A 16,857-nucleotide genomic window follows, 5' to 3' on the forward strand; every position below is an offset into this window, starting at 1 on the left:
ATCATCAAAAAGTTGATTTATTTCAGTAATTCCATTCAAAAAGTGAAACACAGACTGATATATTTCAAGTGTTCATTCCTTTTAAGTTTGATTATAACCAAAATCAGTATCTCAGAAAATTAGAATATTGTGAAAAGGTTCAATATTGAAGACACCTGGTGCCACACTCTAATCAACTAATTAATTCAAAACACCTGCAAAGGCCTTTAAATGGTCTCTCAGTCTAGTTCTGTAGGCTACACAACCATGGGGAAGACTGCTGACTTGACAGCTGTCAAAGACGACCATTGACACCTTGCACAAGGAGGGCAAGACACAAAAGGTCATTGCTAAAGAGGCTGGCTGTTCACAGAGCTCTGTGTCCAAGCACATTAATAGAGAGGCGAAAGGAAGGAAAAGATGTGGTACAAAAAGGTGTACAAGCAATAGGGATAACCGCACCCTGGAGAGGATTGTGAAACAAAACCCATTCAAAAATGTGGGGGATATTCACAAAGAGTGGACTGCAGCTGGAGTCAGTGCTTCAACAACCACCATGCAGACGTATGCAAGACATGGGTTTCAGCTGTCGCATTCCTTGTGTCAAGCCACTCTTGAACAAGACACAGCTAAAGACAAAAAGGACTGGACTGCTGCTGAGTGGTCCAAAGTTATGTTCTCTGATGAAAGTAAATTTTGCATTTCCTTTGGAAATCAAGGCTCCAGAGTCTGGAGGAAGAGAGGAGAGGCACAGAATCCACGTTAAATCAACTTTTTGATGATAATCTAATTATACGACCAGCACGTGCACATCCCTGGCACGTCCTGGTTTCCCTGTCTCCAGCAGTTGCTGGCGGGGCAGCCTTGGAAACTCCCTTTGAGGGGGGACGCTCTCTCTCAGGCGGTGGGTGCCATCAGGAGTTACCCACTCCTCGGCCGGCCTCTCTGGGTCTGGCCGCTGAGAGGCGACACCTGGAGGGCTTAGGTCTCTCTCGGGAGGTGATTCGCACCATCCAGGGGTCGAGGGCCGGCTCCACTCAGTCCTCTTACTCCTCTAAGTGGTCGACTTTCCAACGCTGGTGTCTGGACCATGGGACGGACCCGGTCACCTGTCCGCTGTCGGCGGTGCTTTCGTTCTTCCTGTCGCTCATGGACGGGGGGGCTGGCGTTCAGTACAGTTAAAACCTACACTGCTGCTATTTCGTCCTGTCACGAGGGCTTCGGGGACAGGACTGTGTTCCCCCATCCCCTGGGTGACGCGGCCTGTTGCCCCACAGTGGGATTTGCCGCTGTTTACGCGCCTTAACCCAAGCCCCGTTTGAGCCTTTGGATACGGCGTATCTGGGATTCCTTTCAGCTAAGGTCGCCTTGCTTCTGGCTCTGACATCGGCCAAGAGGGTCAGCGATCTGGCTGCCCTCTCTGTGGCTCCGTCGTGTCTCAAGATTCAGGGCGACGGCAGCTCGGCTGTTCTGCGCCCTAACCTGGCGTTCATGCCTAAAAGCATTGCGCGTAACTCCTTTCGGTCGCAGGTCATCACCCTCTCGGGTTCTTTTCCTCCCCCCCATGGGTCAGTGGAGGAAGCCATGTCCCACCTCCTCTGCCCGGCGCAAACGCTGTCCTGTTATGTGGCGCGCACGGCCACCTGGCGCCGTTCGCAGCATCTGTTTGTGCACTACAGGGAGTGGTCCAAGGGACTTCCCCTGACAGCGCAGCACCTGTCTCACTGGCCTCCTCAGTGGCGTTGCACGATGGGATGACAGTGGACGGCGGCCTCCTGGTCGTCCCCATGGACTTTCATCCGTTTCTACCTGCGGGATGTCTCCCTTTTCCATCTGACTCACTCAGTACTGAGTGTTTTGGTTGAGTGAATCTCCTTGTGAGTGTGCCCTCTCCCATGGGATGGTTGGGGGGGGGTGCTCATGTGGCCCTTGGCCTCCCATGCCCAATGCCGCTGTCAGCGGGCGACTGGGTGGCTCATTATGGCTCTGGGCAGGTGAGTTGTGCTTGGTGGTACCGTATGGGCCAGTGAGGCGTTGACTCCTCCTGCTTCGCCAAAGAGAAGACATAGGAGAGGCCCACGCTGTGGGTGGGCGTAGACTAGAATTCTCAGTGCGCGGCGCGGAAGGGGTAAACCCAATAGCGATAGCCTTAGAGGGCTGCGCCTATACTCATAGAATCCGGGTTACAGTACGTAACCCCTGTTAAGTGTGACACAATCGCATTATAATATTCAGTCCAACTCACTAACCGTTTCATTATCATCCAACACATGTAGCTGTGCTGACATTGCTGAGCCTCCAGCGACAGATTCACAGATAGTAAAGATAGTTACTGAAAAGCAGCAGGCGAGCTAACGATGTAGCACGTCGGCTAAATGCAGTAAATGTAACGTTATCATGTAACGTGCATGGATTAGTTCTGCATGCAGCTGATAAAACTATTACTGTAATGTTGCAGTGGGAGTTTACCTGAGTTTCCAGCTCTGTCTGTTCTCCCTGTCACGCTGCCTTTTTTCGGGAGTATTGTGCCGATATGTGGCTCGCTGCGCTGAATGAAAGGTACGGCGCCGGTGTTGATCTGGCTCTGAGACAGGAACGTTGAAGTAACAGAACCTGAACATGTCTGAAGAAAACCCACAGCCAGCATGCTGGTGTTCCTCCGTTTATTGTGGTATTTCTGTATGAAAGTGGTTGTGTTTTGGATTATGCTCGCTCATGAGTTCAAGCGAGCACACGTACGAGCACACACCTGGTTGCAATCTTAGAACCGCACCGCTGACCCCACCATAACCCCCGCTCAGGCCTCCGGAGGTAGGATCTGACTGATTTCTGACCTCCCTCTCTCTCCTCTCCCGCTTCAAGTCTCTCCTGAACCAGCTGTGTCTTCATTGTCCCCTGGAGTCAGAGTCCTGGTTGAAGCTTCTGTAAATCACCTCGCTAGAGCTACTGTATTCCCTGTCGTCAAACTAGCCTCTGTCGGTCTCAGACGCTGTGTTTGGTCTCAATCCGGCCATGATTACTGGGAGGCTGCTAATTTGTTTGGAGTATGGATTTGAAAGGTGGCCAATTCTTACATATTGTACCTTTAAGGTTTTATGTCCAAGATTTTACACCTGTGCACAGATTCTCTTTCCACATTTTTGCTCTAATAATTAGAACTTCGGTCTTTTTTAAGCAGCAATTCTGTGATGTCAATGAATTGAAATGATCAATGTAAAGAATCAGTTTATTACTATATTATCCATCCAACTGCAACATGGTGTTTAATATATCATATATCAAAAATGATCACTGATGCCGGGACACCAGGTAAGTCTATACTAATAAAACATTTTTTATCTGACATAATTTACATAGAGGATCCCTCACGACATCAATTGTTTTATTAATATATTAATATTGTTTTATTATTCATATATATGTATTTTTATAACAGTTTGGTCTCTCTCTCTCTGGTAAAGAGGAGAATTTGGGGGGTTTTTTTACACTTTTTTGTGAGTGAGGCTTTTTTGTTTGTTGATGCCTGAACAAGAAGATGGTTCCTTCTGTTGAATAAGTCTATGCAACTACAAAGGTATCCATGACTTTGTAATCATAGGACGATCATTAAGAGATTAGCGATTGTTGTACAGTACTCTTTCCCCTTGTGGCTGCCATGTCATTGTCACATGCTCACCATATTACAAGCATATTTTATTACTATTATAAAGGGAAAGTACTTTAAGTCTTACAAAGCCTAACACAACCATAAACACATGCATGAAGAACAGCATTTTATGATTAACCCTCAGAGCTGATTTCATACGTTTAAATACTGAGGGCTTAAGATCATCAAGTCTTGATCTGAGCAGAATGAGCATATTGTAAGGCACAGTCTTGTGCTCCTTAATGAAGGAGGAAGGGGTTGAACTACCTTTGCTGAGCCAGCAGATGGCACTATGTACATGTGTAAAGACTGCATATGAGAAGTACATTTCTCTTCTGCAAAGATTCATGCTTAGAGATGTTTTGTGTTCAGTGTTTATTGTACAGAATTTGAATACAGCCGTCTGGACCATTTGGTTGCGCCTTGTTTGCTCTTCTCTTCCAGGATGTAATGTATTTGCATGTAATTAGTAGGCAGGGTCCTCCGCTTGGGCTGGCTGGGCCCAATGTTTCCCCTTAATTATAAAAGCTGCTCTCAGTGAGACTCTTCTTTGTTTGGCTGTTATCATTTTGCCAACAACTGCACACCATATTGCCCACACATACTCTCACCTACACCGCTAACTTTACTGGTTGGTTACGTGTCTTCTCATTTTGCAGTTTAATTGAATGTTTTTGTCAATAAATCAGTGCACTTCTGGTGTATCTCCCTTTATTTGCCACGGCCCTTGGAGCCGGTCATGACAACAATACACAAGTCGAAAACCATCACTGATGTCAACATGGCCCCTATTATTATTTTTATTATCATGATCAGGTGTTGATAGAGATGGTTTTTTACTGTTACTTTTGTTTCTTCTTTTTTTATGTCATGCTGCTCTGCTCTCACATTGTCATTCACTGCCCTCGCCAAAACCTCATACATATCGACACACTCAGCATAGCACTCAACATCCACTTCATGCACACAGACAACACACATCCATGATATCCAATCTCTAGCACACTGGTTTACTCTGCTCATCACAGCAATTTAAATCTGAGGCCTACATTTTTTTTCTTTTCTACCTTTTTTCTAATTTTTCTTCTTAAATTCTTTCATGTCCTAGCTTCAATGTTCCACTTACACTCAAATAAAGCAGGGGGGAAAGGCCCCTTTCAGTAGGTGCCACTAAAAGTTTTAAATCTTTAACATAAACCACACCATTTACATGTAAAGTAGGACTTATTTTATGGTATACACAGGTAAACAGTATAAGCAAATGTGCATGTATTTTAAATGAATACCAAATTCACCAAAGGTTTAAGAGTTTTTCTAACATCCTGCATTCTTTTGATTGTAAATCTGACAAATACAACAATTTCCCCAGCCTGTCGTTAACAGATGATGTGAAACACATATACAGGTCCTCTCGCTCAAACTCTTTGTACGCATTGCCGTACAACAAAGACAGAGGAAACACTCTCCGCTTGTGGTTCTTGGTCCATGGGTCGACCAGTCAGTGGAGATCTGTGGGAACGTCTCCATCACATTGCTCATAGGGACATGGGACGTGGGCGGCTAACGTGCCAAAGCAAGCCTTTACTAGCCAAACCGTGTTTGTCTTGGTGCTCATCCCAACCTGCTGGAGCCAGACTGAGAGCGAGGCAGTATGGACGTGGGGCAGAAGGTCCAATAATTACATTGGTTAAATATTATAATAATATCCAGATTTAGTTATTTTATCATCCAATATGTTTGAGGATGGAGGAAGAAATTAAGACATTTTGGCCTTTTGTCATTTCATTGATTTTGAACAGCTTAATCCCCTCCTAGGCCAAAAAAATTACATGTCAGTTCTACTTATAATAATTATGGTGTCATGACAGCGTAGGGGAGTCTTGTAAAGATACACAAGCACTTTCATGATGAACATTTTCAGATACCAGAGCTCCTGTCCCTCGGTTCTCAAACTGTATAAACAATCAGAAAATATTGCCTCGTTTTGTTTGGGGCAGGAAAATTCTCAAGGGCGTCATTTTATTTAGCTCAGCACAAAGAAATTCTGCGTGGGGAGAACTGTTATACACGTGAGAGAACGAGAGAAAATGTGTGTGTGGGTCTGTAAATAAGCAAAGTGTGCCAGCTGTCTTAGTTCACAGTGTTGAGTTATGATAGATCGGAGGCAGCTGAATTCAAGCTGACGGCTGCACAGTGAAACTAGCACAAGTGAACTACGCATTCAGCCGCTTTTAAAACAGTGATCACACAAGACTGTATGGCACCTTTCTGAACAGCGTGCAGCACGGTTTCATGTCTTTTGGCTGATTTTGACACATAAGAGCTAAACTTTACCTCGATATTTGAGAAGCTGTAAAGTATCCGTTTACACGTTTTGTTTTGTTCTGTTGCTGCGATGAATTCTGCTGCACAATCAGAGTCATTTGTCTGAAATTTCCGGGCTGACTATTTGAGCTCCTTGGGATATTTCTAGTTATCTATTTGAAACTTTGGGCTGCTTCAAGAATTGCTAAAATTGCTGAAAAGTTGCAAATCAAATGTTGCAAATCAAATGTCACATTCACTGCCAACAACAGACCAGAAAACATAAAAACAACAAACCTGCAAGACATTAATTAATTAAACGCTATGATCTGTTAGCCTGTTAAAACAAATCTGTCTGCAAATCCATGAATGCAAATTATGACATACAAAGACTCAAACTTCAAATAGTAATAATTAAGTCCTTTCACCTACACACCTAGTCACAGAGCAGTTATTTACAGCAGGAGCTGCATCACTGGAGCCGACAGAAGGTCAGTGTCTGGTCAAGTGACTGACAAAAACGGGAACATTTATTTCTTCACGGACTGAACTTTAAGGTTGTGGAAACGTTTCTTCACCAGGCTGCTCTGCTGCCTGTTGTGCGTCTCTGTGAGCCACCGGAAGTTTAAAACCAAATCTAACCACAATATGTCAGCTTGTCAGGAGAACTTTTCGCCAGCAGCGCTCATGCGATGCCACATTGCAGTCTAAGTAGCCTTGCAGGTCCATGTTTTAGCAAACATTTAACATTTACAAGTGGCATGAGCAGGCTGAACGGTGGAACACTTTAATTTGCATTCTTTAAGAAAAACATTTTTCAACCTCATGTAAACGATATTATTACATTAAGACATCCAATATCTTGACATAGATGTGATTTCAAGATAGGAAGTTTGAAAAACAATGTGAAGAACCACGGCTGCTCTCAGATAACAGAGAAGATAAATAGTCTGTAGATTTCAGAGCATGGTTTAGTCTTAAAAATAGAGTGAGGTTTAGGTTGGGGTTAGTCTAGGCTCCTCAAACCTACAGTCTATAGAGTCTCAAAAGATGCAGCCCACATGACTATTTGTTGTGCATTTACTAAGTAAGCTGCATAGCCTCCAGATGTAATTTTATTAGACAATTAGTACACTAATTTACAATTTATAAGAATCTCTTTCTAGGTCAACTTGTAATAGTGACTTTTTTTATTTTAAACATAGTAAACCACAATGAATGAAAGCATCAACAGGCTGTCCTCTACAAATAACTGCTGGTCACTTTTTTTTATTACTGAATTGGGATGTAATTGCATAATCTGTCAAATCGTTGCTCCACTATTACTGTCTTTCAGCAGATAAGTCCAAAGAATGTGTGGAAACGTGATTGTGATACCAGTGGTGTGACTCTATTAGTCATCATTAGTCCACTAATTGACTAAGAGGGGGGTAACCCTACAAAGGTGTCACTCATTTACAGATAAGTAACTTATTAAAGTAATTACACATGATGGGAAATACACTCTAAAGCTCCTCAACTAATAAGGTAGGCTATATCCAGTTTCTTTTGCTAATCCCTGATAAAAACTGAAATTTAAAAAATACATTCACCATTTAAGTCAGGGAGCAGTAACTTTCTGTGGCACAGCATGCTGTAAAACCACAATTTACTTTTTTTTATCAGGTTAAACAAACGAGATAAAGCGAGTTAATTTGTGAGCTTTGGAGGTACTGCTAGGTGGATTTTGTTTTCTTTGGACAGAGCCTAGAGTCTTCGTGCTAAGCTAAGTTAGCCTAGTACATCTTGATAGGTCAGTGTTGATCTTAGCTAACTTAATTAATTTATCAGCAAGAAAGCTAGCGTCTCCCAAAATGTCCCACTAACATTAACGTTATTCCTTTAATCAATTTGGCTTCAACCCGAAATGCAGCTTTCAACAATAAACAAGCAACCAAGCCAATAGTCTCCATTTCCAAATGATTTTTAAATTACCTGGCTCCCGCAGCTCAAACGACTAAGAACCCTCTCCCCCGAAAAAAGTTAAAATTAAGTACTTTTAAATTAAAGGGTAATTCGAAGCCTCTGCGTGGCGTGTCCTCAGGCTCCCGGGTTGCGTTGAGAGAGGAGGGAGGAGAGAGAGAGAGGCTGGCTGACACCGACCACGGCAGCAGCATGACCAGAAACAAACAGACCCGACTACTTTGACACTGCGCTCCTGTGGAGGCGACGAGGGGAGACGCCGCGCTTCCCAGGGCTGACACTGTACATTTTTTGTACAACCGAAGAAGACGACCCGACTTCAAAAAGCAAGTGGGCTCGGTCTTCTGCGCGCTTCAAAACGCTGATCAGGTCAGTCACCTTCCGCTCGGTTCACAGTGTGTTGCGCTGTTGAGTGTTGTGGCTGCTGGTTGGGCGATTACGCACTGGAAAAACCACCTTAAAAAGTTATTTAATCCGTCAACACTGAGTCTGCTTTTCAAAGAATACAGAGTAGTTTAAGATTTGGCACTGACATGAAATAATTCTGAAAAAAAAAGCCTATTTGAATTTATTGTGCTCGAAACTGGGATTACACTGGAAACCACTTGAATCACCCATGCTTGTCCACATTTCCTCTTGTTTAAGACTGTCAGGTGTCATATCTTGTTATGGTGGTCACTTTTACATGGTCATGGACTACCAGCTGTGTTAATGTTACAGATGGGGGTGGGTGGGAAGGAGGGAGGGGGGGGGGTGATGGTGAGGATGAGGAGGGGGGGGGGGGTGCGGTCACGGGAATGACAACTGGCACACAATCAGGTGTTAGTGCACAGGGTGTCTGCGGGCCACAGTGTGAGTGTGAGTTTGACATGCAAACACCAGGCGGGGATTTTAACCATCAAAGTGGTCACAGCTTCTCAGGTGAGTCCAGGAGACGGTTAGTGTCCCACTCCCACTGGGTTTATTACATCGAACAATTTTTATGGGTGAGCCCGTTAGAGGGATCGATTTGTGTGAGGAAGCAAGACTTTTTATGTATTATGCACCTTCTTCTCTCACGTCTGTCTTCAGTGTCATATGAGGAATCTATAGATAGGCTAATTGCGTAACATTCAGGCAGTTCTGTGTTTTTGAATTGACTGGAAGACTGGAAAACCTTGGTCGTGACTCAGCACAAACTCAGGGGCCAACTCTGGTTTCTGTCTGAGATTTGCTGTGTGGCTCCGTGGCAGCTGATGCAAACTGGCCCTAATACTGTTTTATTATGACACAACAACAGCACTCGGAAATCAGACGTATCACATTGTTGTACAATACTCAGACTGTCAGTGCCAACAGTGAGTCTAGTTGTTCACCATATCCAAAGTCATCACTTTGTATGATGTTCATGTCAATAATCTGATACAATCAGGGAAAATGTACCAAGGATTACTATCTATTATCTAAACTAAATGTTTTTACATATTCAAAGCAATTTAACTTGTGTTTTCGCTCTAGATTTTCATAGTTCTAATGGGTCGATTCAGACACATTAGTCCTACATTTTTTGGAGTCATGCAGTGTTTTGCCAGTGACCACTGAAGGTATTTGTCTTCCAGGCAGCTGCTAGTGTCCAGTAATTTCACTATGCTATTTAAAAAATATCTCGCGGACGTGCTATATTTGATCGAGATAAAGATCTGTTTACCATTTTATTTTGGTCAGGCGTTGTGTTATTGTGGTGATGCAGTTGAACGTGCAGACGGCTCGTCATTATCACACAATAATAAATCTCTATGAAAAGTTCACTGGGGTAGAAAATCTGTTCATTTCAGTGGTTTTATTGACAGCACTTAAAACTAATCGCCACCTGGATGATAGGAAATCAATCAATCTACAACAGCTTTGGAAAAATAGCTGCCAGTTACATAAATAACATGTTCATGTCAAACCATCTGTGTGGTCTTTGATAGTCTCCTAATACCTAATACTCTGTGATAATAAAGTTAATGGAAATCAACAGCTCTGTAAAAAAAGCAATATGGATTTAAAATAGAAAGTCAAATAAACAGGCAAGTAGTTGTCTTTTACCAGAAGTATAAGTCTCCTACCATAAAAAGCCAACCAGATTGCTGTTGAAAATGAATGACAGAAAAAGAGAGAAATAAGTCATCAAGAGTAAATCAGCAGTTCACTCACACTTCCCTGAAAGTTGAATACTTTGTGTTACAGGTTTTACAGATAATCCTTGTAATGATGAAGTAACAGGGACATAACTCATCAAACTCATGCTATAGATTATTAGGCATTTATCAGGATCATATCATGGGTTTTAAGTTTATTAAAGGTTAAAATGTCATTCCTGATGTAGTGTGGCTGTGTGAGAAGCTAAGATACATTTGTGGTTGAGAAATAATCTCTATTTTGGAGAAGTTATAAAAGGTCATTTCTCTCATGCTCATCCAGATTAATGTCACAATATCCCTTTCCCATTTTAACATCAAAATTGACTTTATAACAGTGGAGTTAATTTTGAATTCATGTTGCGCTGGGCATAACTGTTTGGTCTTTCCTATGTGTTTGTGTTTCAAGCGTCCATATTTTTTCGGCAGCTGTTATGTGTTTTGGATCTTTTGTGTGCCCAATGTAGAAAGGTGTGTCTATAGCGCACAGATGGATTAAGATATATCTGATTAAAATCTCAGGAAGTTTAAATCAGTCACAGGAAAACACATAAAAATCGTCTTGTAATCTCTGCTTGAGTTGACTGACAGAATGAGAGTGTTGATACAGCAGCCATTCAGTGAATTATTGCTTATCAAGTTATATAATTCCTAAAGAGAGAGGGGTGTGTGTGTGTGTGTGTGTGTGGGTGAATGACTGAGACAGATTTGGACTTTGCTCTGTTGTCATAAATGAAAGGAGTGTCTCAAGATACCATGCTATGTTTATGTTGTCTCTCACACAGCCTGAAAATGATGTTTAACTCTCTGTAGACAAACATACTTCCATACAAAGCTTAGTATGAATTAGTGTAAAGACAAAATTCAGGTTTTTAAAGAAGCCTCCACACCAGGATTCTTCTTGGTCTGTGAAAATCTGTGTGAATTTAAAAATACAGTAAGCACCAACAGTTCAATCTTCTGAGCAGTTGTTGGCAGTGGCTTTAAAAAGGCAGATATATAAAACCTCTGTAAGAACTACACACAACCACTGCATGAAAGGAAGGAAGATGTTAAACTATGTGCTTGTTAACTAAACTGATAAATGAGTGACACCTTCTGGCTCAACCCACAGATAGTTAACCACTTTAGCCTCCTCAAAGCCGACATCCTGGTTTGTTTACTATAAATCAGCTTTTTCTTATTGTTGTTGTGAGCATTTTGAAAAGGCCCACTTTTGATTAGATTTTTATCAGATGACATTGAGACCATGTTGACCCAGTTTAGCCTCAAGGTCACTTGTTTTTTTTATTGGGTGTAATTATTAACTTAAAGGCCAATCATTTCATCATTTACTGTCTAACTTACAGCAACATTGTTTGTTGCAGGATTGGTTTTATTTTGAAATCAAACCAAATTTGGCACACAAGCAGGTTGTTTGCTGATGGAACATTCAGCTCTGCTTGTTAATCTTGCCTCCATCGTACTCTGTGAAACCACAGTGTCCTCTCTTCTTTACTGTACAATGTAACAAAGTGTTTCCTGGATGTGTACTGATTTGCATTGTAATTCATGAGGGAGAGGATTTAAATGAGCTAAAGTGGTGTATAGTTGAAAAAAATCTATAAACAGGAATAGCAATAGTTGTGGACAAAAATGTTTAAAGTTGAGTATGCTGCGTATTTTTACAGTATGCTTTTCAGTTTTATATGTACTGCGAACACAGTCTACATAGCTTTTTCCAAAATGAATCACTTGTAACCCTGTACACCTGCTCACATTTTCTCTCTCTCATGACAAGATGTTGTGGAGAGCAAACGCTTCAATCACAACACCTGCCATCTGAGAAGTGACTCGTGTTCAGGGCAACATCAAAGCAAGTTTGCAGTTCTCACTCTTACACTTGGTATTAAATGCAGTCTGTGTCTGAATTAGAAAAGAGCACATTTTAATGCAAGGTATGGCTCTTGGTTCATAGCCACACTTATATTAAGTGCCATTTTTCACACCCAAAAGCGAAACTTTCTCAAAACAATGGTGTATGTTTGGGTGCTGTGTTACACTAAAGATAAGAAGCCAATTTTCAGTTGCCCTCTTTATTAGTAAAGAAATTACAGTGACAAAAGTAAGATGTTGTTTCTCTTCTGTTTCTGCAGCAAATAAAACATATGTACAGGCTGCTTAGCATCACCATTACTCATTGCCTCCTCCCACATGAAAAATGATCATAATCTATTAGTGCTGTAACTAACAACTATTGTCTCAGAGATAAACACTAGTCATATCCAGTTTTGCTGTCCTTTGTAATATAACATTTCAAAATAAATGGGACAAGGGCCGAGGTGAGGAGGAGAGCCTTTCATTTGCTCTGCCACTGCCTTCATTCAACCTTCTATATCATGGAAAATGACAAAAGAAGGAAAACAAAACTATAAATCGCATCAATTTCTATTTCAATATCTACCATACTTACTGGAGATGTGGATGTAAACCATTTTCCTGCACAGTAGGCGATTATTACATAATCTCGGGTACAACTACTTTTGGTTTTACCTCTAAATAAAGTGGTTTAGATAATCTGACTGAACTGTTGGTTTTTTTACAGGCAGTGAGATTGTCTGTGTTGTCCTGTTACAGCTTGTTGTTGCAATGTCACTGTATTTTCAGATTGTAGAGCTTAACAGTTACTTGAATAAGTACAATTATATTATAACAGAAAGAAAATGAATGAACCCCAGTAGGAATAAAATGGAATTATCCATATCATCCTTATCCCAACTCTATTGTGCTTTAGTGTTGCATCCTCCCAAACAAATTTGCAACTAATTACCATAAAACAACTGATACACAGTGAAGCTGGAGCTTTTGAGGTCCCATGGAGGTCTGAGGCAGATGCCTGGTTGGTAATCTATCTCCGCACACACACACACAAACCTAAAGACACATGTCAGCTGACACAAACATAAACTAATTATTAGAGTTTCCTTGCCAATGCACTTTAACATAGATATTACTCAACAGACAGTTGGGATATCTAGCAACCTTTGCACCAATTTCCCTTTTAGAAAGATGTGGGAGCAAACAGCAGCTCCTTAGGTCAAAACCTCGGTCTCTAGTGGGATCTTAAGACTGACTCAGACTTTGTGTGCAGAAGGTCCTCCTTGGGTTCACTGGATGTGGCACCGCTTGAGACATCACTAGTTCAGGTCTTGCAAGGGATGATGCATGTAATCCGCCCCCACAATTTAAAATTGGCTAATAATGGTTAAATGCCAAAGGAACTGGGAAAAACAACAGGAACAAAGACTGCCGGTAGTTTTACCTCTTACTGGAAACATTTACTAGAAACTTCTGTTTTACCTCTTTTGGTATTTCGAATTGCATTTGTCCTTGTCATTAACTATTCTTTGATGATTTTGAATAAATTGACAGTTGAATAAGCTCCACCCCCCTTTGTTACTGTTGGTAAACCGCGACATGTGAGGCTTTCCTTTCTCAAACAGCACTCCCAGGGCGCATCCTTACGGCGCATGATCCGGGGTGATACATAGTAGCCTACGTCCATCCCTTAGAATTCCCATGATGCATGACGGTGAAGGGAGTTTTGTTCAAATTTGCTAATAAGTTTCCCATTTGTTTGAAATACAAATGTTACCTTATGATTTATGTTTTTTAAAACCTGTCTGCTCAGAATATACTGTTTTTTGTTGGTAATTGTCATTCTTGTGGTGGTTTATTATTAAGGATATTACTAAACCATTAGTGAAGTGACTGTTTAATTTGATAAGAACAGCTGAACTTTTTTACTTTTTTTATATATATATATATTTGAAATGAACTTCATGTAGCTCCACTCGTTCGGCCGCATCTTTGATCAACTGACATAAGCTTTGCGGCCCACTTAGGGGGCCCCCCACCCAACCGGGGCCCTGGGCCAGCTCCCCTCATGAACCCACGCTACCTCTGCTTCTGAGTAGGTCCTTCATGTCAGACTAAGGCGAGTTTCTCTCTTTCTGGCTGGAGGTCGTCAGTTCTGCCAATGGAAATGACAACAGTCGCCAGCAGTAGCTAGCTCAATAAGCTGACGCAGTTCCATGAGTTAGTTGAAAATACTGTTTGTTTGTGTCCCGCTGAGTCAAATTCAAGGCTAAAGCTGAATGTCCCAGGCAAAAAGTTTGCAACCTCACAAGTTGGTGATCCATGTAGAACACGTCGTTCTTACCTAACCCTGTAGGGCTGCTTAGCTTACAACTCGTTTGTGTCTTGGGTATATTTTGGACTTTTGATGTTGCAAGATAAAGCTATCAGGACGATAGCTTATGTTACACCAAAGTTTAATCAAAAAAATCTAATTGCTCATGTGGCAAATGAGGCTAAAAAAAAGACACCCTCTCACTACAGCCCCATGCACACTGGTTTAATGTGTGGAGAAAGCCAAAGCTTGACGTACCTGCCTGACTTGTTATGGTCAACTGGACAATCGCGGGGCAGGGGTTAGCAATGGTTCAGCCAACTCTGACTCTTATTTGTCTCATTTCAAACCTTCGTTGAAGCTTCCTTTTTCACAGACAATTCTAAATCAGTTTCTTTTGCGTACACCTTTCCCGGTATACAAGTGTTTACAGTAGGTTCTGTGAATGAGATTCACGTCATGTGTTATTTTGTTATTGTCCAGCTAAACAACAGCCGAAGGCAGCACACTCCTGTCTTTTCCTCTCCACTTCGAGGAACAGGGCATGACCCTTTCCACACTGTACATCTCCCTCTTCCTACCGTGTTGCCCTCCACTCACTCCCTATCTCCATCAAAACACAAGTTTTGCTGTAAAACCTCACCGCTGTGATTTTTCACACGACTCCCACAGCTGAGATCACACTTGCATAAAATGATCATTAACCTATGTGATGTCACCATAAGTGACAGTTGTATAGTGAATGTGAGTGAGGCCTTGACAGCATAACAGCTCCTTCCCCTTATCCAGCGAGGAAGCTCTTAAGGCTCAAGAGACTCATCAACCATTAACTCATAACTATTTAAAGGAAATGGAAGAAAGTTCATGTCCTCAGATTATTGTTAAATCTTAAGATTCCCAGAGAGCAGCATATGGGGCAGACATAATTACACACATACTACAACAGTGGATGCTCTCTCTCTTTCAGTCTCTGTCCATGTGACCTGCTGATGTGCGTTGCCCGTATTTGAATACTAAGTTTTTAAGTGTGCTTACATGCCCTTGCATGTTCAAATATATGCAGCATATGTGTTTGCATGAAGAGGGTTTGATATGTTTCTTTACAATCAAAGTGCTCTGTATTTGTACATATTATATATATATATATATATATATATATATATATATATATATATATATATATATATATATATATATAACATATTCTGAACATCAGTGGGTTTGTGTGGTGTGTGTGTGTGTGTGTGTGTGTGTATGTGTTCGACTCCTCATCACAATGGATAATTAACTTTTGTGACAATGATCAAAGGCTGTGTTGACAGATTTAAGAATTTGATTAGCCCTTTTTGTTTTAAACCGTTCAGGTTGTGTGTGTGTTATAGTGTAAACATTTGGTGATTGGTTAGCTGATTATAACTGTGATTTGGGCCTGAACATACCAAGTCCAACCGTGTCTGTTCAGATCTGGGTCAGACAGGCGGGAGAAAAAATCTAACAGTATGGGGTGTTTAATGATTCTAATCATTTGTCTCCTAATGCCCACTTTTTCGGTTAGATTATTATTTTATGTTGACATCCATAGGTGCAAAGCTGCAAAGTAGTGTGATTATTTTAGAATCCACTTTATCAGGTTTTAGTACAGAGCCACAGCTCAATTCAAAGGAGTAGTTCAACATGTTGGGTAACATGCTTATTCACTTTCTTGTCAAGTTAGATTAGAACAATACCACTCTATTGTTTGTGCACTAAATATTGAGTTGAAGACGTAACTCCCCACAAAGCAACAATTGCATCTCTGTTTGTATTCTACATAAACAAATGAGAGACGTGTTTATTGATGAGCTTTACAGGTGCTGGTAGTAGGGTTTGGCCGATGTAAAAATGTTCAGACCGGTTTGATGTCAAGTCAAATATCAGACTGGACCAGTAATACTGTATTTTACCTCTAGGTGTTGAATGCACCATAATGAAAACCCAGAAATACATTCCTACAAATGTTTCAGAATAAAAGCTTTGTTAAAAAATGAAAGGCTTCTGTCTACTGAAAGGCTAGAGTGTTTTTAATTTAAAACGGAAACAGGAAGTGTTTGCAGTATGCGTCTGGTTTTCAATCTACCCAAAAGGACTCATGTCACTCCCTCACTCAGCGACCTCCACTGGCCTCCCGAATCAAATTCACAAATGCTCGCATAAAGAGTGACTACTGGGTCCGCACCTATCTACCTAAAACCATAATACAAGCTTACGTTCCTTCTCGGCTACTGCGCTCCTCAAACGAACGTTGTCTGGCTCTGCCATCCCTACACACAAAGCAATCTAGTTAGCTCTTACTAGTATTTTTGCTGCTCTTACTAGTATCTACAGTCATTTGTAGATATCTTACTTTATTGATGCTTTATTGATGCTTTTATGTCGTTCCTCAAATATAAGTTGCTTTGGATAAAAGCGTCTGCCAAATGAGTAAATGTAATGCAGTAACTTTAACAAGAAAACAGGAGCGGATCAAAATGAGTTACTGCTATGTTACTGACTGGACTGTCAAACTATAGCTGGCTAGCTCCCTCACTAACATAGTAAACACATATGATGAGCATGAATGACATGATGTTTTATGTTCCAAAATGCACATGCTG

General features: G+C 41.4%; 2 protein-coding genes across 11 annotated transcripts in view; one reads left to right on the forward strand and one right to left on the reverse strand.

The window, feature by feature from the left end:
* The window catches only part of LOC123987425 (metalloproteinase inhibitor 4-like), a 39,405-nt gene extending 31,286 nt beyond the window's left edge, over positions 1-8,119 (reverse strand). For 2 of the 7 annotated variants that reach the window (XM_046076327.1, XM_046076321.1), the window contains exon 1: positions 7,904-8,058. Coding sequence is in view for 1 of the 7 variants with exons in the window: in XM_046076323.1 (XP_045932279.1) it covers positions 7,966-8,085 (120 nt within the window). In the remaining 6 variants the exon portion in view is untranslated. Of the gene's footprint in view, positions 1-2,448; positions 2,497-7,903 lie in introns of those variants that run through there. The other 5 variants (XM_046076330.1, XM_046076329.1, XM_046076323.1 and 2 more) reach the window with 4 other exon arrangements.
* Positions 7,328-16,857, forward strand: part of pparg (peroxisome proliferator-activated receptor gamma) — a 35,586-nt gene continuing 26,056 nt past the window's right edge. Inside the window, exons 1-2 of one of the 4 annotated variants that reach the window (XM_046076318.1) lie at positions 7,328-7,456; positions 8,013-8,260. Coding sequence is in view for 1 of the 4 variants with exons in the window: in XM_046076317.1 (XP_045932273.1) it covers positions 8,761-8,812 (52 nt within the window). In the remaining 3 variants the exon portion in view is untranslated. Of the gene's footprint in view, positions 7,457-7,590; positions 8,261-8,739; positions 8,813-16,857 lie in introns of those variants that run through there. The other 3 variants (XM_046076320.1, XM_046076319.1, XM_046076317.1) reach the window with 3 other exon arrangements.

Source organism: Micropterus dolomieu, linkage group LG18, assembly GCF_021292245.1.
Source record: "Micropterus dolomieu isolate WLL.071019.BEF.003 ecotype Adirondacks linkage group LG18, ASM2129224v1, whole genome shotgun sequence".
NCBI lineage: Eukaryota > Metazoa > Chordata > Actinopteri > Centrarchiformes > Centrarchidae > Micropterus > Micropterus dolomieu.